Source organism: Nicotiana sylvestris, chromosome 9 (assembly GCF_000393655.2).
Source record: "Nicotiana sylvestris chromosome 9, ASM39365v2, whole genome shotgun sequence".
NCBI lineage: Eukaryota > Viridiplantae > Streptophyta > Magnoliopsida > Solanales > Solanaceae > Nicotiana > Nicotiana sylvestris.
The window spans coordinates 44,182,318-44,210,208 of record NC_091065.1 but is presented as its reverse complement, the minus strand read 5'-3'; the positions used below and the strand labels follow the sequence as shown (position 1 = coordinate 44,210,208).

The 27,891-nt window shown below is 36.5% G+C and overlaps 1 protein-coding gene across 5 annotated transcripts; it reads left to right on the top strand.

Moving 5' to 3' along the window:
• Nucleotides 1-91: 91 nt before the first annotated feature.
• LOC104211659 (histone-lysine N-methyltransferase ATXR7) lies at nucleotides 92-27,821 on the top strand. Of its 5 annotated transcripts, XM_070155945.1 has the most exons (25): nucleotides 92-735; nucleotides 1,516-2,047; nucleotides 2,216-2,360; nucleotides 3,303-3,418; nucleotides 3,909-4,217; nucleotides 4,289-4,636; nucleotides 4,720-4,851; nucleotides 4,936-5,067; nucleotides 5,152-5,283; nucleotides 5,368-5,667; nucleotides 5,857-6,327; nucleotides 6,478-6,865; nucleotides 6,946-7,248; nucleotides 7,332-7,637; nucleotides 7,731-7,880; nucleotides 8,001-8,422; nucleotides 8,520-8,642; nucleotides 8,827-8,907; nucleotides 12,555-12,608; nucleotides 12,716-12,867; nucleotides 13,328-13,396; nucleotides 13,474-13,551; nucleotides 17,602-18,518; nucleotides 23,052-23,279; nucleotides 27,579-27,821. In XM_070155945.1, the coding sequence occupies exons 1-21, from the start codon at nucleotides 578-580 to the stop codon at nucleotides 13,347-13,349; spliced, it is 4,776 nt and encodes a 1,591-aa protein (XP_070012046.1). In that variant the 5' UTR covers nucleotides 92-577; the 3' UTR covers nucleotides 13,350-13,396; nucleotides 13,474-13,551; nucleotides 17,602-18,518; nucleotides 23,052-23,279; nucleotides 27,579-27,821. The 5 variants fall into 5 exon arrangements, with proteins under 5 accessions (XP_070012046.1, XP_070012044.1, XP_070012045.1 ...); XM_070155943.1 differs by lacking the exon at nucleotides 23,052-23,279; XM_070155944.1 differs by having other exon boundaries at nucleotides 17,602-23,279.
• The last annotated feature ends 70 nt before the right edge of the window (nucleotides 27,822-27,891 follow it).

Below are 27,891 nucleotides of genomic sequence, written 5' to 3'. Positions count from 1 at the left end.
ATAGCTAAATTTTATTGTTTTTAATATACAGTTTTTATTTTTATTTTTTATTATTGATACGAGGTAAAAGCACAAGGTGAGATTTTATTACTAATCCCTCAAACAAGTGTGCTTTCTCTCGTTTACTCTTGCAGTCTTGCCTCGACTTCTTCACCTTCTTGCCCTTCTCTCTCTCATTCTGAGCTTCCATACCATCCCTATACCTTCCTCTCTTATACACGCACCAATTTTACCAAATACCCCACGATAAATTTTTTTCCACCCAAACCTTTGTTTCCCTGAAATAAGGGTCGCTTCTGTATCCAATCTAACTAATACCCACAACAAAATCATCTTCTCCGCACCTTAGGTTTTTCTCTGTAGGGTTGCCGCGGTTGCATCCTTTATCCTTCTTATCACTGATAACTACTGCTAGATTTTCTCTGTAGGGTCTTCTTATCTAACTCGCTTTTAGTCTATTTATCGACATACGCATCAGAATTGTATATTATGAAAACTCCGTTTAAAAATTAAATTGAAACAGGTAATAGGAAAAAAAAAAAATCTTTGGAACCCTCAATCGAATTCCCCCAAAGTTATGGTGTCTTCGATCATATGCCACGTGGAACCCAGTGAAGCGGAGACGAATCATACCCCATTCTACTCTCGAAAGAGATTAAAGCCTTCGGATTCACAGGGTTCTATTGGGGATGAAAATCCTGCTGATGTAGTGTCTACAATGGAGTTCACTATTGGGTATTGCCTGATTTTTCCATGTCTAATTTTTATTTTCAATTGGTATATTTGCACTTTTATCCCTACTTATCGCCAAATTCTAATTTGGTCCTTGTGATATATGGTTGAACACATTTAATTTTCAATTAAAGGAAATGTGCTCTTTTGATCCTTCTATTTGTAAATCTTCGCAAATATAACGAATTAGTAACTGTTAAACCATTCAACTACACATATTATATTAATTTTGTATTGCTACTCCATATGTGAGGGTAATATAATTCTAAAAATAGTCTATATATACCATATTTTCTATGTAAAGGGACCCAAATCACTCTTTTTAATTAATTCAAGGTTACATATGCTTAGTGAATCTCAGGTTATAATCGCAATGAAGGCAAAAAAGACACTAGGTGATTTCTTCCCATCTGACTTAAGACTTAGTTGAGAGAGTTACTAGGTACCTGTGCTGGGAGGTAGCAGGTACGCACAAGTTGGCCCAGATACCACTCATAACAAAAAATGCTTAGTGAAATATGACAAGAACTAAAATTAGGGGAATCTTAGTAGTTCAGTTGGTTGGTATCTGAACTTTCACCTTATTGGTGAGGGTTCAATTACCAACCTTGTAATCCCCTTCCCCATTTCCCACTACAAAAAATAACAAGGACTAAAATCATAATTTACTAGTAGCAGATGATCACAAGTGCAATTATCCCTTTTCAATTTTATGTGCACACTTCACACTATTTATACTTTATTGTTTCTTCTGTTTTTCCGGGCTTGGTGTGATATTATCAGTTGCTTGAAAAATCTCGGTTCACCATTATGTGTGGAAATGAGTTGCCAGTCTAATGGGGAGATTGAGAATGTTTCATCGCCTCGTGATGTCGGTGGCAGTTCAGTAGGTGACAAGATCAGTGTAGTGTACCCTCAACCTCCACTTGCAACCGGATGGATGTATGTCAATCAACAGGGTCAAATGTGTGGTCCTTACATCAAAGAACAATTATATGAGGGTCTATCTACTGGTTTCTTGCCTGAAGAACTTCTGGTTTATCCCATCTTAAATGGGACTATGTCAAATGCAGTGCCCTTAAAGTATTTCAATCAATTTCCTGACCATGTTGCAACTGGCTTTGCTTATTTAACGGCTTCGTCCGGACCGATGAATAAATTCTCCGGAGTTGCCAAAGACTTAGGAGGAAATGGAGTGGAGTTGACAACAACTTCCCCTTACTCTGACTCAGAGGCTAAACATGGAACTCATTCCTTGAACCAGCATGTCTCGACCACTGGCTTTGCGGGAACAGTTGCTCCCTCTATGTTTATGGTACTTTCTCTTTTACCTTTAAGGATTTGTGTTGTTCTGAGGTGATTCTCTTATAATTATTAATGTAATTATGGAATCTGGATGAGACAAATAGACTTTTATTGTATTTTCTGCTATTCTGATTCCCTATTTCTGACTTTCCTTTGCTTAATATTTTGTGTGAAATAGGACTACGAAGAATCGTGCTGGCTGTTTGAGTATCATGATGGGAGGAAACATGGGCCGCACTCTCTTATAGAGCTTTATTCATGGTATCATTATGGTTACATTCTGGATTCAGTGATGGTGAGCCTTATATCTTCCTTAGCATTTTGTAAGTCTTTAACCTAGCACTATAGCACACGGTGCAGCTGTTTCTCCTACTATCCCACTCATTCTGCTGGAAGATGTTTGTTTTTTTGTTGGATGTACCATTGGATTTTCTAAGCTATATGCACAACTGAATCTATGTAAATGGTGCACCCAGTTTTGATGGGTGGTGCTACTGATCACTTAACTTTTCCAAAATTCAATATGACTTGTGTTTTAGCGGAAGCACAAAAGCTGTGAGAACTCTTTCAACTAAATATTAGTATTGTTTTTATAAGTGATGCGATTTTTATTAGAGAAGCAAACTTGGGAAGTGGGGAAGTAGCCTCTTTTTTGAACAGTCAAGTAAGGGACAAGTATGCATTATTTGTATAGAAAACTCAGGAGAAGAGGCTCTTCTTGTGATAATGTTGAAAGTAGGAACGTAATAGGATTCATTTCTATTAAGGCGAATCCTTAGAATTTCTGTTGCGACAAAGTTCTATTACCATAGTTAGTGCCATATTTCAAAGGTGTCTTGATCTTAATTCTGTGTGGGCAGGTTACATCTCGATTATTCTTTTTGTCACTTTCTTCCTCCTGACTTCTGTCAGTTGGCCTTACTTAACCCATAGTCTCTTCTCATTTTATCCACACGTTATTCCCGCACATCTTCTAATATCCTCTAACTTTGCCATTTTGAATCTGGCATAGCTTTCCTATATTCTTTGCTCTTGTTGCCGGGTTAAAGTTCTTGTCACAACTTGAAAAGGTTTATTTATTAACTGTTTCTCTATTCTACTTTATATCATTTGCCCCACGTTGCAATCTCCAAACCAAACTCAAAGATACTTCGCAAATTCTGTTAAGTAGTCTCCCCTTTTCTTATCTTCACATCAGTTGAACTTTATTTTTTCATTATGAATTATTCCCATGAGTTTCAACTTGCTTCCCTTTGTTTTTCTAGCCTCATATAGCTCAACTACTAGTTTGGATTCTAGGCAGCTGAAAAGACTGTTCGTGGTTCTCATCGCCAATGATTTTAAAATCAAAGTGACTCCGGCCAGTTGCATCCATAGATTGGTAATCACAAGAGAATCCTACTCTTAACTCGTTGTTTTAATTTTTTCTAAGGTTTCTGAACTAATTTTCCTAGGTTTCGGAAACAGCCTCTCGGCCTTCTTGAAGGTAGGGGTAAGGTTTGCGTACATACTACCCTCCCCAGACCCCACATGTGGGATTACACTGGGTCTGTTGTTGTTAGTGCCTCTACTTGAACTTTTTTGAGTACTTTTGCTTCTCATTCAAACCTATTTGCTTTACTCAGTAGGTTATTTTATTTTTTTACACGACTCTTTGAATTTTTGGTCCCATCGGAGTGCTGTGGCAATAATTCTATTGTAATGAAGCACTAATTAAGTTCTTTTTCTTGGTTTTGTGTTGATTTGAGGATTTTGACCTTTTTTCCCTCGTTGGCTGTATTGTTGGAGATTTTCCAACTTTTTCATGCAAGGTGGCACTGAACCTAATTGGTATGTGCTCAGTGTTTTCTTTTTCATGTTTACTTTTGCAGATACATCATGCTGATAATAAGTTCAGACCCTTTACTCTGAACTCTTTAATAAGCAGTTGGACTACGGCTACCCCTGGAGCTCTTATGTCTAATTCCAATGGGCATGAGACTGCCTTTCTACCAGATTTTGTATCTGAGATTTCTCATGAAGTATGCTCACAGCTTCATATGGTGATCATGAAAGCAGCTCGTAGGACTCTGCTCGATGAGATTGTTAGTCATGCAATTTCAGAGTGCATCTCTAAAAAGAAAGATCACAAGAAAGTCACTAATCAGTCTGTCAAAATGTCCTCCCCTAGTACCAGAATGGTAAATAACATTCAAGCATTAAATTGACATTTAGAATCTTGCGTGCTACTTATCATTTATGCTGTGAACAGTCTGCAGGTTTTAGTGGCAGTAAGGCCTTAGTTGCTCCTGAGAGCAGTACAAAAGCTCCTAATCTTCTTGACCAGAAATCCCCTGTTGAAATTTCTTTGCAGTCTTCAGGAAGTTCAAAATCTGTCGGAAGCTTTGAGAACTTTTGTGAATCTTATACAGTTGTCTGCAGAACGTTATTCGACTCTTCCATGCAAAGCATCTGGAATGCTGTCTTCTATGACCATGTCTCAGAGTTTGCATCTGCGTGGAGGAAGAAAAAGCGATGGTCACCTCCTTGTCCTATGGTTGAATCAAACATTCTAGCAAAGTCGTACACCAACTGCACCACAAAGCTCTCTACTGAAGTTGTAAGTTTTTTATGCTGTTGTTTTTCCTGTCATTCTGCAGTGCTTATATATCCTGTCTTATTGACAGACGTATGACTTTGTAGTTGCAAGTGGACGAAGAATATTTTGGCTGTGATCTTGATTTACCTCCAGGGTTTGAGGAGAAGATTGTGACAGTGGATTTGCCTTCAGTTTTTTCATCAAAAGATTGCACCGCAAAGCTCTCCACTGAAGTCGTAAGTTTTTTATGCTGTTGTTCTTTCCCGTCATTTTGCAGTGCCTGTGTCTGCTGTCTTACGGACAGATCTATGACTTTGTAGTTGCAAGTGGATCAAGAATCTTTCGGCTGTGATCTTGATCTCCCCCCAGGGTTTGAGACAAAGAATGTGACAGTGAATTTGCCTTCAGTTTCGTCATCAAAAGATTGCACCGCAAAGCTCTCCACTGAAGTCGTAAGTTTTTTATGCTGTTGTTCTTTCCTGTCATTTTGCAGTGCCTGTGTCTGCTGTCTTACGGACAGATCTATGACTTTGTAGTTGCAAGTGGATCAAGAATCTTTCGGCTGTGATCTTGATCTCCCCCCAGGGTTTGAGACAAAGAATGTGACAGTGAATTTGCCTTCAGTTTCGTCATCAAAAGATTGCACCGCAAAGCTTTCTACTGAAGGCGTATGTTTTTTATGCTGTTGTTTTTTCCTGTCATTTTGCAGTGCTTGCGTCTCCTTTCTTACAGACAGACCTATGACTTTGCAGTTGCAAGTGGAGCAAGAATCTTTCGACTGTGATCTTGATTCCCCCCCAGGGTTTGAGACAGAGAAAGTGACAGTGGAGTTGCCTTCAGTTTCTTCATCTTTTAATGATGAAAAGGGGTTGTCTAAATTCAGTCATGCAATGGACTCTGAAGCTAATGACCGTATGCAACTTATCCTTGATTGTGTATTGGAAGAACTCCACCTGTCTGCTAAGATGTCATTGGAAGAATACTTTACCAGCCTTTTGCATGAAGAGGTGACGGGAAAAGTTCATTCTCTTGAAGATGGCATGATAACCAAGGTGAATGTCTGAACTTGCTGTAATTTGTGTAAACTTTATGCTCTCTCCCCTAGAAGAGGATAGATGGTGGAGAGATTTTGTTGAAGTAATGCTTTACCTGGTAATATTTTCCCCTGTATAATTGGAGACACCAATGTGTTACCAAATATAGTGAATTTCAGCTTCTCAAGGAACAGTTTTATTCTGCAGGTTGCTGAGGACTCGAATATTTGTCTTGGTGTTGCAAGTGAAAATGATTCTTCTGATGCCATTTCGGTTTCAGAAAACTTATCATGTATAGATATTCAGAACACTTCACTGCCCGAAAAATCATTGCACCAGAACTCTATTGATACATACATGATTCCTTCATCTTATTGTCTTTCAAGTGCATTTCAGAAGTCTGCTTGTTTAGACAATGCCGCCATAGATAAAATGACTGACGAGCTGCAACCACCTCAATGTGAAGCTGTTCCTGTGCAAACTTCTAAAGTTCGGCTTGCTAGGTCTGATGATCATATTCTGAGGATAGTATGGTATGCTATCCTGTCAAATTGCCGGCAGAAGGTACACGAGAAAGCACTGGGAGAGTTGAAATTTTTTCTTCTTGATGACTTAATTAGAAATTTTTTGACGACTTGGTGTTCTGCGAAGAGACGTGGTAAACCAGAGGATTCTGAGGTGAGTGCAAATTTTGGGCTTCTTAGTGCTGTCAGTTCAAAGAGTTAATTTTTTCCCTCAATTCAGAGTTAATGTTTTACCCTCTTAGAGGCTAGTTTCTCCTCAGTTTAAAGAGTTAAGGTCTGCTGAATGATACTTCTGCTTTGTCAGGTTACAAGAAGCAAAGCGTATAACGAGAAACGTGATAACTCTCCAGTTGCATTGAGCAAAAGCGTGGATGGTTTTCCTAAGGTACCTACAGTAGCAGGGAAATACACATACTACCGGAAGAAAAAGATGGTCAAAAGAATGTCAGGTTCTTCACTGCAGCCTCTTCCTGATAGAGACGTTGGCTTTCAAAAGAGATCTTCTAACAAGTCAAGGAAACAAGATCTCTTGGGGGAGGCAACAGAGAGCGCTAAAGGTGTCAATGCAGCTTCAAGTGTTAAGGAAATTGGGCTGAAAGAATGTCGCAGAGAGTTGTTCACTTCAGTTGCTCCTCCATCATCGGTTATTAATTGCAATACAATCTCAGAGAAGGTTGCCTCTGTTTCCAGAGGTATTTCAGTTTTCCTGAGTTTTCTCAAATGTCATTATATTTTTTTGTCATGTTTATCATACTTGTACCAAATTTTGCAGCGGGGAGAAGTAATGCAACCCGCAAGAAACTGAAAGCTACTTTTGTTGCTGAGGATTCCGGTGATATTGGGAAGGTTGATGGAGACGTTGGCTTCAAAAAGAGATCTAACAAGTCAAGGAAACAAGATCTCTTGGGGGAGGCAACAGAGAGTACTAAAGGTGACAATGCAGCTTCAAGTGTTAAGGAAATTCGGCTGAAAGAATGTCGCGGAGAGTTGTTCACTGATGCTTCTTTAGTTGTTCCTCCATCACCGGTTATTAATTGTAACACTATCTCAGAGAAGGTTGCATCTGTCTCCCGAGGTATTTCAGTTTTCCTGAGTTACTTTATTCAAAAGTCATTATATTTCTTGGTCATGTTTGGTGTACTGTACCAAATTTTGCAGCGGGGAGAAGTAATGCAACCCGCAAGAAACTGAAGTCTACTTTTGTTGCTGAGGATTCTGGTGGTATTGGGAAGGTTGATGGAGATGTTGGATTCAAAAAGAGATCTTCTAACAAGTCAAGGAAACAAGATCTCTTGGGGGAGGCAACTGAGAGCACTAAAGGTGACAATGCAACTTCAAGTGTGAAGAAAATTGAGCTGAAAGATTGTCACAGAGAGTTGTTCACTAATGCTTCTTTAGTTGTTCCTCCATCAGTGGTTATTAATTCTAACACTATCCCAGAGAAAGTTGCATCTTTCTCCAAAGGTATTTCAGTTTTCCTTAGTTACTTTTCTCAAATGTCACCAGAATGGACATTATATTTATTGATCATGTTTATCACACTTCTAAATTTTGCAGTGGGGAGAAGTAATGCAAGCTGCAAAAAACTAAAGGTTGCTTTTGACTCTGAAGGCTCCAGTGACAATGGAAGGGTAGCTGAGGTTGTGAACAGAGAATTGGGCACACTTGAAATGCAACCTACTGCTTCTCTGAAAAAGACTCCTCAATGTTAGTGTTTAAGTATCATCTAATTTGTCCTCTATCTTTCCTTCGTTTATGTTATCACTGTTTGCATGATCTCCCATGTTTATTTCCTCTATAATAAGTCTTTTTTGGGCTATTGAGCAGTGGCCAAATTACCAAAGTTGAATAAGAGAAAACTCGAGTATAATATGTCAGCATCTCGTTCAAGAAAAATTCAGAGAGTATCAAGTGGTGCTGGCAGCCAACCAGCAACTAAGGAGGTTATTGTAGAGAAGAAACAGAAGGGTAAATCCCGGACAGCAAAACATTGTCCACAATCAGATGGCTGTGCTCGATCTTCCATCATTGGTTGGGAATGGCATAAATGGTCGTTGAAGGCAACTCCTGCTGAAAGGGCTCGTGTTAGGGGAATTACTATTGATCATATTCAATCTGTCAGTTCAGATGCTAATGGTTCTCAAGTGTTGAATGCTAAGGGAATTTCTGCAAGAACAAATAGGGTTAAGTTGCGCAACCTCCTTGCTGCTGCCGATGGTGCAGATCTCTTGAAAGCTACTCAGTTGAAGGTAACATGAGAATGCACTAAGTTATAATTTTTTTTGGATTTATTTGTTTTTTGTAATTTGTTTTATACAAGTTACATATCATCTCTGTCTTTCGTAGGCAAGGAAGAAGCGCCTACGCTTCCAACGAAGTAAGATACATGACTGGGGTCTTCTTGCCCTTGAGCCGATTGAGGCTGAAGACTTTGTCATTGAATATGTTGGGGAGCTTATACGTCGGCGTGTAAGAGCATTATTTCCCTTCCTGAAGTACATTCCAGCATGCTGCTTTTGCCTAAGTCTTCTTCATCCATTTTGGTGTCTTAGCTTTGTTTAATTTGTGGCCAAATAATTTTGTTTGATTGCCTGAAACACTAATCTCAAGTGCTCATTATTTGAACTGTTACTCAGTTTTTTTAGCTTTTCAGGTATCCGACATACGAGAGCACTATTATGAGAAGATTGGAATTGGGAGCAGTTACCTTTTCAGACTGGACGATGATTATGTGGTGAGAAAATATTTTGAGAATTCAATTTCTTGTACTATTATACAGATTTCTCACATGGTTTTACTTAAGATAGAAAAAGAAACTTTATTAATACAGGAAAGTAGAAATTCTATTCTAGCTGTACTCTGTTTGTCTATATCTATCCAAAAAAAGCCATTACTCTGGGATCACACTGATGCAATGGAACTCACTCATGCCAAATCTATTTTGGTACATATTGCTGTTAAAATGTTCTGGTAGTACTGTCTGATCGAAAGACCGTGTAATAGAAGCACGAAGGCAGACACACAAAGGCATTATTTTTTTCATAGTGTTCCGAACTCTGGTAGTAATAAGCTCATTAAGAAGTCTTTCCATGTATATATCTCAGCGCATAGAGCAATGCAAAAAGGCATTATTTTCTTCTGCTGCTGCTCAAAAGCACTTTTTGTTTTTGGCTGAACACCTTAAATCTCAAGAGAGTGCTTTGGCCCCAAAAGAGTGCTTTTGGCTTCCTAGAAGCTTGGCCAAACAGACTATTAATAAGGAGCATTTATGACATGTCAAACTAGAAGTAGGATTGGTGTTTAAAAAACTATAATTATTAAAAAAAAACGGAAAATGGTTAAAAATACCCCTTTACTATGTGAAAAAGATCATATATATCCTCCGTTATACTAGTGGTCCGTCACAGTCCGGACGTTATAAAATTGGTACAAAAATACCCTTTCTCCGTTAGAGCCTCCACCATGTTCAACATCATCCTACGTGGCCTAACTATTCGCTGAGGTAGATGCCACGTGGCAATGCCACTTCACCACCCCAACCCCATTTTACCCCCTCCCACCACTTCTTCCTTTCCATAGTTGCTCAAACCCTTAAAGATGAATAACAAAAAAAATTCAGAAAATAAATTAGCTAAACATGAATTCCAATTTTCTTTACTTATCTAAATTTACCTTAAATATCTCTTAATTATTTATTAAAAACACAAAGATGCAACCTTTGAACCATATCGGCAGCAGTTGAAGCTCCACAAAGTCTGGTATTCGAAGATGATCTTGAAAAATAATTAGGCTCAACAGTACCACTAGAAATAGTTAGGCTGAACCTATGGAGAAGGCTCAAATACATGGGACAAGTTTGAATTGTGGGTGCACAAGCGTGTGATTGACCTTTTCAGTTTCTCAGAGGCTAAGCAGATCACCTCAATCACCATTGAACCGGTATTGAGGATGGGTTTGCCATTGCTGATTCTTGGATTTTTCTCTGTTTTCAGTAGGTTGTTGAATTACTCATTATCTGTTCAAACACTAGTGGTATGGAGTTCCTTTCTTGACCGTCTAAACTATGGGCTTGAGGTTTTGAGACGTAAGTGGATTAAGGTTTTCTACTTCCAATTACAGTTTTGCAGCTAAAGCAGATACTACTATTTGATATGGAGAAAAGGATTTTTCCGTTATTCGATAGCAAAATAATAATAATTTTAGATATATTTTGGGCTTCCATCAAATCCCCAATCCGCATTTAGATCATCCACTTTCAAGCTTTCATGATCTCTTTGTTTGGGATCTTCTTCTGGAGGTTTCAGCCATGGCTTTTTGCGCCTTGGCGTCAAGTCTGAGCTGCTCAACCTTGTTTGCATCGTTATTAAAAGTGATGGTAGTGATTACAGTGGTTGGGTAATGTTAGTGATGGTGTTTGGGTGAAGGGGAAGGTGGTGGTAAAGGAACAAGTAGCGAGAGGGGTAAACGGGATTGGAGTGGTGGAGTGGCATTGCCACGTGGCATCTACATCAGCGAAAAGTCGGGCCATGTGGGATGATGTTGGAGTGGTGGAGGCTTTAACGGACGATGGGTATTGTTGCACCAATTTTATGATGTCAGGGGCTATAGTGGACCAATAGTATAACGAAGGGTATATATGATCCTTTGCACATAATAAAGGGGTATTTTTGACCCTTTTCCGTGAAAAAAAAGATGATTCACACCTCTCCTCGAGCCTCAAGTAGTTTGGGATTGAGGTATAGAGTAGTAGTTGTTGTACACATCTCCGTTCACCTTCCCTTGTGTGTCAATTTTTTTTTCCTGTAGCAAATTACCTATCACTAGAATGAATCACTATTATTAGGATATTGACTTTTCACCGTCACAACTAAAACATTTTGCAGACCATTATTTAGTTTACCTTCTTGTTTCATGTTAAGCAAACTAGGTAGAAGCTTTAGATGAATCTAATGGTGACAAATGCAACTGTCTGTAATTAATAAGGGTTGAAAGCTATCTGTCCAAAATAAAAAAAGGAAAAAAAGTTAATAGCTTTAATTTAAGATTTTATTTCCATATTTATTTAATCTGTACTTCCATATGTTGCACCTACGAATGGAAGCCGGAAACCTAACTGGAATGAGAAAGAAAAAGCAAATGGAAACACCGTGAGAGGTGGAGTAACAACAATAGTGATCAATGCCCGAGTCCTAGCAAAGGCGACTCTAGGTGAATTTTCCATCTACCTAAGTAATTGGTGGGTAGAATTACCTGATACCTTTGGTGGTGGGAGGTCGTAGGTACTCAACGGATTAGTCAAGATGCGTGTAAGCTAGACTAAAGATGTGAAAACATGCACAACAATATACGACGTTATTACATTGGGAAATACACAAATATACGCAGAAAAAAGATTTAGATCTGGAGTTTATCTTTTTAAGACGGAAAAAGCCTGTAGAAATATTACAAACACCTAAAGATATGTATTAATCAAATTTGATACATAACACTAAGAGCTTTTCATTCCTGAAGCAAAACTAAGAAGAAAGAGGGATTAGCACTTGGCCTACTATGGGCAAAATCTTTTAGGGGTAAATTGGTTATCTAACCGATTGATTGGAATCCTTTGGGTATTTAATGGTTTTGTGACTTAAAGAATTGAATAAGGAAGATTTATGTAGTGTGTGAAACATATACTTAGCAAGATCACTAGTAAAGAAATCAACAAGTAATTATTTCCGGATCTTATGTTCTTTAAATGCGCAGCTTATCAGTCAGACACCTGGTTGCAAACGGAAGATATTATTAGTTCACTACCCCAAAAGCCGAAAGTTAGACCCCAATACTGAAGTATGGTCTAAAGAAATCTAACACCTAGCTAATTGCATATTAAGGTTACGTAGTGGAATTGGACTTGTTCCCATTCTACAAACCAGATTGATCTACATATTAGGTTTGTTATTGAAATAAGATAGACCTGTATAGAGCTGAATGGATACAGATAGTTGAATAATTGATTGATAGATTGAATTGTCAAGTCTTAAATGGTGTAATAACTGCTTATTGGAACCACATTACTGTTCAGTTGAGCTGGTTCTGAAAATCAATTGCTACTAGATTCATAAACATGGGGATTAATACTTGGATTGCTGATTCTTGTAATTGAAATTGCTGTTGTTTGTTTCTTAATGGTGGATGCAATTCACACTTGGCTATAGTGACCGTGATAACTCTGGGTATAATGCTTAGTCTAAAGGACTACTCTTCCAAATCATGCTATTTTTCTGGGAGTTAAGTCTAATTAATCCGATGTTGAAACAATAGTCATATTATGTTGCATATTATGAGAATTTGATGGAGATTGAGCCGACATTTCTTAGTAACTGACTGATTCTTGTTCAGGTTGATGCAACAAAACGTGGTGGTATAGCCAGATTCATAAACCATTCTTGTGAGGTAACGTTCTTACTGTTAGAATTATATGACTCTTCGACATGAAGTAAGTACTGCAGGTTTTTCCATTCAACATGACGCCATCCGTTTGATTTTAATGAATGTTGCAGCCGAATTGCTATACAAAAGTTATAAGTGTTGAGGGTCAGAAAAAGATCTTCATATATGCTAAGCGGCATATTGCAGCTGGTGAAGAGATTACTTACAATTACAAATTTCCTTTGGAGGAAAAGAAGATCCCCTGCAACTGTGGTTCCAAGAGGTAATGTTTTGGTCGAAGATTGAATTCTTAGCTAAGGTTTTCTTTTTTGATAAAGAAATTCTTGGCTATGTTTTTATTGTCTCTGCGATATATAACAAGAGGTATATGACAGGGAAAGAATTTTTTTGCTAGCTTTATCCTTTGTTTGATAGTTCTGTTGGTGAAACACATTCTCCTTAACAAGATGACAGTTGACGAGTATTTGTTTTTTCCTTTTCTGGATGACATTTTGACAAGACTTGCATATTAATTCTCTGGATCGTATAAATTTGTTGCGTTTTAGCTCAAGTTGTGTTTTTGTTCAAGTGCACAACTGTTATACTCTCTAATTCTTTTCCAAATCGTTTATTTCTCCAGCGATGTCTTAAAACTGTTATTTCTGTTAGCTTTCTTGACTCAATCTTGTTAAAGATCAGGAAAGGCCTTAGCTTATTTTGTTAATATATGGATGACTTATTAGGTGTCGTGGCTCAATGAATTGAAATGGAAAGGAGATGACAGATCTGATGTGTTCTGCTGCTGTATTTAGGTATCTCTGAAGTTTCTCGAGTTCAATCTTTTCGCTGTCTGTTTTCGTATATACTCACTCCTTTTTCTCCTCCTTAGGGTCCTTTCTTGACTGATGGTTTCCAAGAACACTCGCTCTGCAGTTTTGCAGACAGATATTGTCATCATGTACATATAGTAAGCAATGATGTTGTCTATAGCAGCTCTTTTCTTTAATGTTTCTAGATTCTAGAAGCAGAAACCAATTTATACCTTGTTGTGGAATTATTGTTTTCTGAATATAGCCATCTTTCCCTACTTGTGTTTCATCTGCATTTTATTATTTTGTTACTATTTGTGCTGTATCTCAATCCTGCTCCAGCATATGTTGTCTCTGAATTGCTGTAGATCATCCACTAGTAGATTCCTTTTCTCCCGTGATGCGAATCTGATGCTCCTGTTATTTGGACAATCTACTGCTTCTCCTCCAATGCTTCGATTCCTAGATTAAGATGAGATATATGTATTGCCTCTAGGTGAGGAACATATGGAAGTTCTTTTTGGTCAAGTCTTTGTACACATCAGGGATCGTAAAGTTAGGTGTGTCTAAAGGTCCAGGACCACCATCGAAATCCTGGTGGTGGAATGAGGAGGTACAAGGAGTAAATAAAGCTAAAAGATAGTGTTATTACTTATAGGAAGTTGCCAAAAGCAGAAGAGGAGAAGCCTTTGCAGAATACAAGAGAGGTAGGTAGGAAGCTAATTAAGCTATTAGTGAAGCCCGAGAGGAAGCTCTAGATGGCTTATACCAAAAGGGGACACGAGAAGGGTAGAAAGAAATGTTTCAACTAGCACGACTGGGAGGAAGAAAGATAAGGATTTAAACTAGGTGAAGTGTATTAAAGGCGATTCTCAACAAGTGCCGACAGGAGATAATGAGGTCAAGGAGAGATGGAGAGGCTATATTGATCAATTTCTCAACTCTAACCAAGGCTCGAACTGTGGATCTCTTGGAAACAAACTTTCTACCTGCACAAGGTAGGGGTATCTGTGTACAAATTGGCCTCCCCAGACGCCACGTGTGGGAATGTACGGGGTATGTTGTTTCTCAACTCTAACTAAGATAATGACATTTTAGACCTCCGCACATTTGTGTACATAGGAACTTTAGCTACATTCAGAGAATTAGGCGATAGAGGTAAAAGATGCCATGAAAATATGAAGATTAGAAGAACTTGTGGTCCATATAATATCCCTGTAAAGGTTTGGAAGTGTCTTGGAGAGGTTGGAGTAGAATGGCTTACCAAGTTGTTCACTCCTATACTGAGAAGTGGTAGGATGCCCAAGGAGTGGAGGAAGAGTACCCTAATCCCAATTTATAAGAACAACAGAGATATTCAAAGTTGTTTGAACTATCGTGGCATTAAACTGACGATTCATACATTGAAACTTTGGAAAAGAGTAATAGAGCGTAACTTACGAACACGACTAGAGGGCAGAGAATTTGGATTTATGCTAGGTAGATCTACTATGGAAGCTATATTCTAGTTAAGAAGATTGATAAGGTTTATCGCAAAAGGAAGAAAGATCTACATATGGTGTTCATTGACCTAAAGAAGGTATATGATATAGTACCGCTAAAGGTTCTTAGTGGGTGATGGAAAAGAAAAGAATTCATATTAAATATATAAATGCCATAAAGGACATGTATGAAGGAGTCGTCGCTAGCGTGAGAATAGTAGTAAGAGATACAAAGGAGTTTTTCATAATAGTGGATCTACGCCAATGATCAATGTTGAGATGTTACAAGTTTACCCTGTTTATGGATGGGCTAACCAACACAATACAATATAAGGCCCCATGGTGTGTGTGATTTATTGATGATACTGTGTTAATTGATGAAACCAACGAGGGCGTCAACCAAAAGCTTGAATTATGGAGAAACACTCTAGAGAGTAAATGTTTTAGGATAAGTAGAAGTTGACTGAATACATGCACTGCAAGTTTAGCAAGCATAAAGTTGAGGTGAGACTAGAAGGTATTACAATGCCAAAATATAAGCAATTTAGATATCTAGGATCGTCGTTTCAAGAGGATAGAATGATAGGTGAAGATGCTACTCATAGAATTTAGATCAGATGGTTGAAATGGAGAATTGTTGAGTGTTATGTGATGGAAGAATGCCTACTAAAGTGAAATGTAACGTAACAACTATAAAAGCGAGAATGTTATGTGGTAGTAAATGATGGGCCGCAGAATTCCAACATATCCAAAAGATGACTATTACAGAGATATGGATATGAAAATGAATGTGCAGTCATACAAGATTAGATGAGATTAAAAATGACTATATTTGTCATAAGGTGCAAGTAGTACGCATTGAGGGTAAAAAGGGAGGTCCCGTGAGATGGATTTGGCCATGTCCTGCGTCGACCTACAGATGCACCGATCTGTTGGTGTGAGATTATTATGAGTGAAGGTGTCAAAAGGGGACAAAGTAGATCTAAAATCACATGGATGAAGTTATCTCGAAAGACCTACAAATGCTTGGAATTAATGAAGACTTAGCTAAAGATAGGACAAAATAGACGAAAAAGATTTATATAGGTGATATCTACTAGTTGGGAATATGTTTTAGTTTTGTTAGAGAACATCTAGTATTCTTATTATTATTACGATTATTTATATAGAATTATTTTGGTACGATTATGACATGAGTTGAGCTAAAATGGAGAAGTGAACATTCATATAGCCGATCCAAACTTGGTTGGGATTGATGCATCGTTATTATTATTGTTGTTGAACAATCCGTGTAAATGTTAAAGTACTTTCATCTTTCATTTCTGAAAGGAGAAGAAATAGTGTCAGTTGCTCTTTATATGTATTGTTTGTTTTCTTGGTACCTATTTTGTCAGTCAGCTAGTGAGACCTCTTCATTAATGGGTTCTAAGACATTTAGCTTAGTTGTTGATGTTATCACTTAAGCGATAGAGCTTACCGAGGAATGATATGAGTTTCTCTCATGCTACTTGGAGTCTTGGAGATAGGTTAGTATAGTCGATGGAGGGCCATTTCGTTGACAGGTGTAAAGTAGTGTTGGCACTGATGCTACAGAGCCTCACATAACGCACACATGTATATTGTACAGTGGTGTTGCCAGAAATTCCGTCAAGGGTGTTCAAATTTTAAACAAGACAATAATTCTTTTTGTCAATGAATGGTGTACCAAAATTTTTAAATTAAACTACGCAACATTTAGCTAAACAATAATTTTTTTAAAATAGAAATATAACTTTATAAATCAAAATTAAAATAACAAAAAGACAACGTTAGAAATTTTACTTATAAAAGTAAGTATAAAATCAAAGGAAAGAGAGTCGAAAGGATTTATAGTTTGTAGAGAGCTTTTGTTGAAGAAATTTTTATAGAGCTTGACTTTTAAATTATAAAATTGATTTAAGAAGTAACTTTTAGTTAAAACTTAAGATTAGTTATTTATTTATACACAAATTTTACGTTTTAAGAGTCATTTTATTAGGAATATTTTTAGATTGAAAAAGAATAAAATAAACCACATGGTGGACTGCGTTTAGTTTTAACACAACTTTGATCCCGTGAACAACACGTCACTTTGAACACCCCGAACCGCTGGACTGCCTCACTCAACTATGTCAAGGGTGTTCAAAGTATAATATATAATCACATAAATTTAGTATTTAACTTATATACGCAGTATAGTGTTTCGGCGAATGGTATGCGCTTGACCACCCTTGGCATAGGGTGGCTACGCCACTGATATTGTATATGCATGTAATATATATATATATATATATATATATATATATATATGTGTGTGTGTGTGTGTGTGTGTGTGTCTGAATTGTCAGTTTTCAGTGTTTTGATTCCAGACCTCTCCTTCTTCATCATATCTATCTCTCTCTGTTTGTGTGTGCGGTGTCTCTCTATCCTCCTGTTTTGTTGAGACAATTGATTTGGTTGTGTTCACCTTTTACTTTTGGCAATATGAAGAGATATTCACTTGAGCTTCTTCATGGTTGCATTTGAAGGTTGAATGTAGAAGGATCTGTACGAATTCCAAAAATGTAATACAGTGCATGTATAAGACATAACCATTGAAGAATGGATGCTAATTTGGAGATGGATGTGGAGATTGCAAATCTTAATAATAGCTTTTTTCGCCCATATGCTTTATTGTAACTTTGTTTTGCCAATTTGATATCATTTCAGGGTTTGCCCTTGCAACTCTTAGTCGGGCGTTACAAGATGCATACTCGTACTTCGGGGTTTACACATTCTTGTAAAAGGACGATGAGTGTGTGCCCCTTGCATATATTCTTGTAGATATCACAGTTGCAGATGAGTTCCTCTCTTAAGAATTCAAAATCGGTTGTGCTTTATTATGCAATTTCAAGGCATTTTTTTGGAATTATATATCGTGTACAGACATACATTATAAGTATAATAATATATCATATTCAGCTACACAGAATTCAGAGTACTTTTTTGTTTCTTTGGTTGTTATGTTGAGATATCTTGTCAATTAAGTTGTGTGAGAGTGCAGTAAGTACGCTTTTAACAGTTATTGATGGCTCTACTTATTTTCAAGCTTACATCAAAGAGTCAATATGCTGTGTTTTTTGTGAATCTAAGTCTCCATAATTTTTCGAGAGATACTAATGCTATAATGTGCTGTCTAACATAATAAGAGAGATGTTCAAAATTCTAGTATGCCTTTTGTATGTTATGAAAGATGATACAGTTGTCTAATCAGCTTAATGTTTTTGAGCTTGAAACTTAGCAATCATGCGCAAATTCAAGTTGCTAATTCTAAATAGCATCCCTAACTTTTTCTTAAGAGTTGAAACCATTTTCTAGTCTTGGGCTAACAATTCCTTATACTGCTACGGCAAAGGTCCTAGTGTGGTTATTTGTCAAGTTACTTGCAATTTAACAAAGATAACATTTTTTAAAGGATCACTGCAGTGAACGCAGATGTTGTAAAGGATCTTTGTTTTATTGTTCTTATTGCCTTAGACATGACGTGATACCAATCCTAATTATTAATGACGCAGGAACAATCAGGTATTGCATGCCCATTCATTCAATATTGCTAGGTGATGATGATGTGGGTTGACATCTATCTGGTACGTGTCTTCTATTCTCTATTTGGTTTTCTGCCTTCCACCCAAGCTGCAATCTAGTTCGCATAAATGAATGCATCAAAGCAATGGAGGTTTCCTGCAATTTGCTTCCATCCTCGGGTCTTGATCTAGGCACATGTCACGGGTTCAAACCTTGCTACAGACAAGCATGATATATAGGTGAAGGGTAAAATAACTTATTCCTTATCTATTAAGTGTCAACACTAGCCTTCAGTGATTTCTCGTCTATCCAAAAAAAATAAAAAAAATTCCTTAATCAAACGCTGCCAACTCTTCAAAATTTCAGATCCAACCTCTTCTTCTTTATAGATCGGCATCTTCAAATCGATAAAACCCAAAAGGTCAATCGGCCTTCAATGGCGTTTTCAGACCATCGACGGTGTTTAAAATCACATTTTAGATTTAAAACTACAACATCCATACTAATATATAGTATATTTCTGTATATAATATCTCAAGCCCAATCCATCACCTTAGCATCCATTTGCTACAGTCACATCCTCCTATTAAAAATACAAATTTTCACCATTAAAAGACCATAAAGATCAAAACTTATCTTATATTTTTGGGAAAAACAAAAGATTTTAACTTTATTGAAAATAAAAAAGCAGAACATATAACAAAAGTTCAATTTTGGACTTACCAACTGTGAGAAAACAAGCTCCAAAATCATGAGAAGGAACACAACAAAGACATGGTCAGAACCTAAGTTTCGATTCCAAATAGTTATTATCGGAAAAAAATTGGGCAGCTGCCATGTCGGGTTCCTTACAACACCAAATTATTATATTGTTTCTATGCGACCAAGGTTATGAAAAGGGGAATTATGGTACAAGCTATTATTGTTTTCTATTAATTTCTATTTTTTTTGTTTCTTTAGTTAAGCACTTGCGGCCTTAAGAGTAAATTGATTCTTTGTTTGGTGTTTCTAAATGATCATAGAGTGCGGGGAGCAGTGGTTTTTGGATGGGGATAATGGCTATTGGTAAAGTTGGAAGGCGAGGGAGTGTGAGGGAGAAGATGATGATAATATTTTAATAAGAAAAGGGGTGGGTTAATTAATGACTTGGCAGGTGACATGGATAAAATTGATGTGGTCAGCTGCCAGTGTCAAAACGTTAGGGTTAGGGGTATTTTTTCAAACTTCATTAACGGCCGGGACGAGAATGGCCGAAAAGTGTAACGGGTGGCACAAGTAACCAATAAACAATAGTAGAAGGGCAATTTTGATCCTTTTCCCTATAATATATATCAGTCTAAGGTGGAGCTCGTGATCTTTGGGTGGGGGGTGGGGTGTTCTAATAATAGGTGAGTGGTGCTTAGCGCAGACGTGGTCGAGAATTGGAAGCCCTTTTGGTTTCGCACCTATACTTTACATGTACTCTTCATTTTGATATCGCCCAAGTTACTCGCATTGGACCTGTATAAACACGGCATGAATATCTGAGTTTTGAAGTCCAAGTCAGGGATTGGTTGAGAGGGTCATAGTCCTACGTACGTTAGCTAATGGACATATGACTTCTATCCATCCATTTTGAAGTTTTTGAGTAAGTGTATCTTTCAAAATACGCTTAAAACCAGCAAGATCGAAAACACCTTTTTCGGTTTCATGCCAACATCCAATACATTTATCAGACTCCAAGTTTAAGCTGGCGCGCTTTTGATTTGTTAAAATTCAGATTGATGTGTTATCAGGAATTGGTGGGAGACCAATCTATTGCTAATTTAGTTGATGCAATCACTGAAAAATACTTTTAAAGTATATTTTCGTCATTCAAATGATTATTTGTACCCATATAGACACGGTAGTATGCAGGAATTTTTGGGTAACATCAATCAGTTTTCTAATTAGTTTAGAGCCTAAGTGTAGCCAACCGATCGTTTGATGTTAGTCCGTTTAACTCAAATTTGATGGCTATTTTGGTTTTTGACTCGGGGTCATCTTTGCCAATATATCATATAATGTCACAAGTAAAAGACTCGAAAGAAAATATCGGGAACTCTTGACATTCAAAAAGCAAACGCCCAGGAACGGAATCAAGCAAGAATCTATTGCTTCAGGAAGGGAACAGTAAAGATGGTTGCTTGTTGAGGTGGAATGGTAGTTGATATAATAGAAAGAAAAAAGGGAAAGAAGTGGCTTCATGTAGGAGCAGTCCTTTTTATAGACATTAAAAAAAAATGGTGGATCTTTTATAGACATTAAAAACTATATTTCCCATACCAAAAAAAAAAAAAAATCCCCATTAAAAAAGAAAGAAAGAAAAGAATGGTGTATCTTTTGCCAAACGGGGGTTGATATAGGTCCCACCGAATTTGTATTACTGTAGAGTTCGAAAAACCTAGGAAATCATCAAAATCATCATTACTAGGTTCATACAATATGAGTACTGGATGTTGTGTCATATTTTTACCATCTTGTGTTGGGTCTTGTTGATCGAGTAAAAATCTACTCGCATTTGATATTTATTTCATATAATACTAGATTTAAGTACTTTTCCGTTTCAATTCATGTGATGCTATTTTCTTTTTAGTTTCCAAAAAGAATGATACTTTTCTATATTTAGTTACAATTTATCTTTAGAATGTCATTTACCTTTTATTAAATAATTTATAGCCACATAAATATCTATGATAGATTTTAAATTATAAGTTTCAAAAGTTTTTTTTTCGTGCCTAGTCAAACAGTCACATAAATTGAGACGGAGTTGAAGGGAGTAATTAATTAGGTGTGTTAATTTATTTGGCAACTCTCACCTTTGTTCAAAGCCGGAGGCTGGTCAAAAGCAAGGTGTCATAAATCCTTAGCAGAGGCGATTATTATAAGAATCAGAAATATAAGTAAAAGCTACAGGGTGAACCCAACAGCCACTTATTTAAAAAGCCATTTGAACCATGTTATTAAAAGCTATCATTTTGTTGTTTAAAGTGACAAAGTGATGCCAAGCGAATGGTTATTGCTCCATGAGTGAATATGCACTTTAAAAATGTATGGGATATAATTTAATGTTCAAATTCCAGTGGGGCAAAAGCACTAAATGATTTTGCTATCTATCTAAGTTTTGGTGGAAAGGATTTTCAGTCTTTGTCCCGGTGGGAGGTAGTAGGTATCTCGTGAAGTTAGTCGAGATATATGCAAAGTGGCTTAGATGTCACATTTATTACAAAGAAGTGTGCGCTCGAAACCTTGACTAGCGCGCAAATTGTTTAAAAGAAGAGTAGTGGTTTCTTGGAATCTTAACTTTGAAAAGTAGGATTAATATCGGCATCATTTTTTATTTAAAATGAAATTAGTTCTTTAAATTGGAATTTGATTGTTATAGCACTAAACTCATATTTATGTGGTATTCTTTAATTTTTGTGAGTTGTGTGCTTCATTTCATTGAAGTGTTGCTCTCCAAATCAAACAATCTTTTAGGTCTTTTGCGCTTCACTTTTAAAAACACGAGCGAACATGAAAAGTCGAACCATTTGTTGGAGATATGGGCGAATAGATAGGTCTATTTTGAGGCTCCAAGGGTGGGTAGATAGGATCTATTTTGGGACACGCAATTTAGTCGATTTGGATTTAGGTTTCTTTTTTTTTTTGAATTTGGGTTTTGCTCGTAAGCTGGAACAAACCGATTGTCATTTACATCTTTTTTAACATTCATATTTTGGTCAATCCGTAACATGGGAGTTAAATAAAATAGTAATAATTAGGGGTGTGCATGAATTGGGTTGGTTTTGTCGGGTTTTTCGGGTTTCAGGTTTTTTCGTTACATGAATATTATTTCAATCTTACTTTATTAAAATTATAAATAAAGTTTTGATAAGTGAATATATGTTTAGTAAATATGAAAAAAATTGACAAACATATGATCTATTAAAATATTCTAATGAGAGAATTTTTTTAGTGACACATGATAGTTATTTTCTTAGTCGTCTAACAATAATTTTTCGTTAATTTACGCATTCAAGGTTAATACATGAGAGGATCCCAAATATTTTTACATTTTCTAAAGAAAAATCACTATAAAGTCTTAAAAATATAAATAAAATTTTTATATTTATATGTCGGTTTGGTTCGGGTTTTTTTACTCAATACCAAACTAAGTCAAATCAAATCTAATCGGGGTTTTTAATCGGTTTGGTTTGGTTTTTCGGTTTGGTTTGGTTTTTCGGTTCGGTTTCAACATCCCTAGTAATAATGATGATTGTAAGCACAGATCTTGAGAGTGTAGTTTGGTTGTTGATTAGCGTGTGATCCTACTGCAACGGACGCATAGGTGTTCACCCCCTAAAGTCAAAATTTATTATATATGTAGATTATACTCAAATTTCTCCCTTAAATCTTTGTTTCCGAAAGAAGGGACAATTTTAGGGTAAATAATTTTGTTTTGTGCACCTCTCTAGTCTTCCCTTCTATCCACACCAAGCTACTTGCTTGCCCATTCGTTCCCAATCCTTTTTTTTTAAAAATGTGGCGGAGGCGGACCTCTCCGCTAAGTTGCTGCCTCGCCTTGTCTACTACAGCGGAAAGCATGGAAGAAAAAATGAAGAATTTTTAATCCAAAAATAAGAAGAGAGGAACTTACGGGCGGTGCATTTTTGGGAACTAGCCAATAATTTTTAATTCAATAGGAGAACTATTGAAAGGTGACTGAAACACTAGATCCGCTGCCTCCACTTGGCTGCTCCTGTCTGCTCTCTAGTACTTCCCATTTGGCAGCATGTCAAGTGTTCTGCCTAAACGAGGATGAGGTTAGTTCTGTTGTTTCTTTCTGAATTTTCATTAGTTAAGTTACATTTTTTTTTAGTTTAACTCATTATTTTTGATTTTGTATTACAATGGAACGTCTTATTTACTATTCTAATGTTTAATACGTTGTGCTAATTAGTTAAAACAAATATATGATTCTTGGTTAAGAACAAAATTTTGTTAACTTACGCGAAAGACAGAACATCCTAGTATGGTAAAATTTAGTGTAATTTTACAAGTATGGTCTTGGGAGGATAATGTATGCAGATTTTATAACTACTTTGTAGACACTTGGCTCGGGGAAAAAGAATAAGGAATGTGCTTTAACTACAAATTCAAAAATATATTTCCAGGTTTACTGTCCAACACTCACTTTAACTGCAAATTTTAGAAAAGGCCCCAGTTGATTCATTGCACCAGCGGTCTATGCACATCATGCAATAGCACGAATCTTAGGCTACAGCACGTGAATGAACGGTTCTATGAATCATTAACCCCTAAACTTGTCACGGATTATTAGTTACAGCCTTAAATTATATGTGGTCTTAATTACTCCCTCAACTAGGCCTTTTGAGAGCCATTACCTCCCTGGATGCTGATGTGGCAAATTGTGGGTATACTTACTTGCCACGTGAATTTTTCTGTATATGTGATATTTTTTTGAAAAATAAAATATATTTTTACCTTTTGAGTATGTTACTTTTTTAGATAATTTTTTTCGAATAAAATTTCTAATAAAACTTGGATAGAACTACATTATTTAGGCTAAAAAATTTTATTTGGCTAAAAATAATAAAATTTTAATTAATCTTTTTTTTGGATTTGGCCTGAAAATAAAGAATTATACAATTGAAATAAATAGTCAAGCCTCTAAAAAGTTATAAAAATACATAGTTTGAAATTAATTATTTTGGCTATAATTTTTTATATAGTTCTAAATTATGGTGCTCTAAAAATACACCGTTAAAATAATATATATATATATATATATATATATATATATATATATTTTACATATTTTACCTGAAAAAGTAAAAATACACCGCTAAAATAAATAATCATTGCATCAAAAGAAAAAATAAAAAGAATGAACAATTGCAAGAAATAACTTATATAATTTTAGCCCGCGCCAGAAATTATTTAAATCTGATAGCCGAAAAAGTGTATAAAATTTATATAATTTTTGTATATAATATATACTCATATAGAATGTATATATATATATATATATATTTTTACAATGTCATTTTTAAAAATATATAAATTGGCAATGTCATTTTTTAGCCGCTATTATTTTTACAGCGGCTATACAATGTCATTTTACCTTTATAATTGGCAATTGTATACAAAATAATGTATTGGGCTTCAATCTTCTCCATTTTCTCTCCCCCTTCTTCCTTCCCCAAATTCAAACCTCTTCACCCAAAGCTTAAATTCACTTGCTTCTCGATCTTCATACCTATACTCATTCAAGTTTTTCCAGTAGTTTAAAAAGCTTAAACTTCATTAATTAAGAGCTTAAACTCCATTTGACTTCATTAAAGATCTGACTAAACAAAATCATGTGGTTACTTAAGAGCTTAAACTCATTGATAGCCATTAAAAGATTTGAAGTTTTGAATTAGAAATCGAATTTTGCGAAATTTTTGGATTGGATGTTGTTACAAATAATTAAGAATATCTTTTAGAATTTATATTTCAAATTTTAAGGAATTTGGTGAAGATTCTGTAAGCACGTGATTTTTGCCCTATATAAGAATTACTCCCAAAATTCTAAAAATAAAACAATTTTTTGTTTGTTTGCAATTGTTGTGAGTTTTGTGTTATTTTTCTTGTATTGTTTGCATTTGTCTGCGCATGTTTATTTTATAAACTAATAAAAAAAAATACAAAAATACGTCGCATTTGCGTTTAGGATTTAAGTTTACAATTATTAGTAATTAAGTTTGTTTTACAAGAATGAAAATTACAAAAATAGGCATCTTTTGCATTTTTAGCATTTAATGTCCAAATTGTGAGATTTTATTTTATTGATGTTTAATTTTGGGTGATAATTATTATTAGAAGTTTAATTAGTATTTAAAGATAATTTTGGTTTTATAATTTAATTTTAGTTTTATCAATAAGAAAGAGAACAAAAAATAAACGAAAATCGGATTGGGCCTCTTCTTCAATTTTAAACCACAGGCCCAAAGATACCCAACCTTCCCCTACGACCCGGTCCATTTCAACCCGGGTCGACCCGGTCCGCCCCATAACCCAAACACTCCCCTTCCCATTTTTTTTTCATTTTTCAAAACCTAAACCTAAACCTAAACCCATCCGCCCCCCTCCTCTCTTTCTCTCTTCACCCTCACCATGAACAACCCTTCCAAGCTCCCAGCCATGGCTGCCTCCTCTTCTCCTTCAATACACACGCACGCACACACACAGTCGTCGACCCCCCAAGCCATGAACGACCTCCCCTTCAGCTTCGTTTTCTCCATGTCTAGCTCAAGCTCGACAATGGCTGCCCCTTCACCTTCATCTTCTCAAACGACCACTCAACTCACATCTTCAACCAGCGACTAGCCATGAACAACCCCGCTGTCGCTGCATCGTTTTCTACAACACCCTCGAGACCCTAGCACCTTGCCTTCTGCTTCGTCTTCAAAAGACCACCATCACCCAGCCTCTTGCTTCGTCGAGCTCCAGCCATGGGCGTTGGGGTTGCTTCATCTTCTCCGCCCAAATGACCACTCAGTTCACGTCCAAACGAACCCCATCGGATTCTGCTTCGTCCGGCGGACAACAACCACACCCCACTCTTCGTCGTCTCCTTCAACACCCAGCTCCACCACGACAATGTGTCGTCGTCCAGTAGTGTCGCCGGAGCCCGTCACCTCCAGTCCAAAATGAGACCCAACTATCTCGTTTGTTCGAGATTTGGTCGGGGTTGTCGAAACAGTTCATACGCAGTCAAGGTCGTCGAGTTGCGGTGCGTCGAGGTTTCCATTCGAACCCAATCCCTTTAATATGGTACGATTCCGGTCTATTTTGTGTTGTTGTTAGCTTTAGTTCATCTTCTGCTCAATTCTCGTTTCGTGCAAAATTAAATGTTTGGTTTATTCTGATTTTTCTTCTTCTTTGTATCGTTGCATATTTCAAGTTAGGAAGTTCAATCAGTCTTGTATAAAACTGTGGCTATTCCCATAAATGTTTGTTATTGCTATTGGTTCAAATGGTTTCGTTTTGTGTATTGTTTGGTTTCCTGCTCTTTGTTGTTCATCATATGATTTCAGTTTGCATTTCGATTCAGTTAATTGTGATTCATGTTGTTTCAGTCTACTTTTGTTGTTAATATTGTTGTCTCCTTGCTCATTCATTTTTTGTCTAAGTTAACCAGGATTGGTTCCCAATATGGTTAACTTATTCCCATTAATATGATGTTGTATGATTCAATTTGTGTTCATGGGATTTATTAGTTGAATTTGATTAGGAATTGGTTATATTTGCTGTATTTTGGTTGGAATTGATTAGGTGAATTGGTTATAGCTGATGGGGGTAGATTGGTAAATTGCAGTATTTTTAGGGGTAAAATGGTAATTTCAATAAGGCTAGAGGGGTATTTTTGGAATTGAAAATTTGAACAATTATTTAATCTGAGTGCTCCGTCCACTAGGCATTAATAATATTAAAATAGTACATGGTGGAGGACAAGACATGAGGTAGTGGGGGTTGATATAATTGTGTAATATAGTGGGGGACAAGACATAAGTTAGTGGGGAATAATGTAGTTGTTTAATATAGTGGGGGACAAAACATGTAGGCATGGGGAACAAGGGAATTAAATAAGAAAAACATTAAGTAGTGGGGGCAAGACATGTAATTATGGGAATATTTCGGGTTAGTGGTTCAAGACAAGAGTCTTGCTATAAATAAGAGTCATTTTGACACAAGTTGGGAGAGGTTTTTTAGAGATAGTTTTTTAGAGAGGATTATTTTTGGAGAGAGGAAGACATTCTGAAAATCCTAAGAGAGTGTTGGAGAGTTTAAAAAGAGAAAACAAAAATAAAGTGAGAGAGGAGTTTAGTTTCGGGTTTAATACACGCGTGGTTGAGTCTGTTTGTGGTGATGTGGGTTGTTGCTGCTTAGTCTTTTACAAACTTTTGGGTTTGTTCTATTGAGCTTGTTTGGTTTTTCTTCAAATTTTTCCGGGCCTCGAATCTGGTTTGAATTGCTGCTGTTGGGTTGCTGTTGCGTTGCTGTGTTATTACTGTTGCTGACTCCTCCTTCTTTTCTTATTGTATTGCCATTTCCAGGTACATGTCATGAATCTCAAACCATGTAGCTGTCCATTTGAAAATGAAATGAAAAATGGAAATATAACTTCATTGAAAGCTTTAGTTCTTGCCGTATTTTATCATAATGGATTGTAGTAGTTTGGAATGTGATTAAAATTGTTTTACAACGATTTAGATTGGTTCGGACTGTCGAACTCATGGACTGTTCGGGACATTTGATAGTTTGTTAGGACATGTGGTAATTTAATTTCATTTAGTGTAGTTAAGCTTTAAAAATTAGAAGTTATTCAAAACATAAAGCGATCTTGTGATTCACAGTCCTCACTCGTCC

What these genes read in the sequence shown, in the direction of transcription:
- LOC104211659 (XM_070155943.1), top strand. Translation starts at nt 578, where the DNA reads ATGGTGTCTTCGATCATATGCCACGTGGAACCCAGTGAAGCGGAGACG. An exon ending in AAGATGGCATGATAACCAAG is followed by an intron (nt 5,668 to 5,856) that starts GTGAATGTCTGA and finishes TTTATTCTGCAG; the next exon opens with GTTGCTGAGGACTCGAATAT. An exon ending in TGAAAGCTACTCAGTTGAAG is followed by an intron (nt 8,423 to 8,519) that starts GTAACATGAGAA and finishes TGTCTTTCGTAG; the next exon opens with GCAAGGAAGAAGCGCCTACG.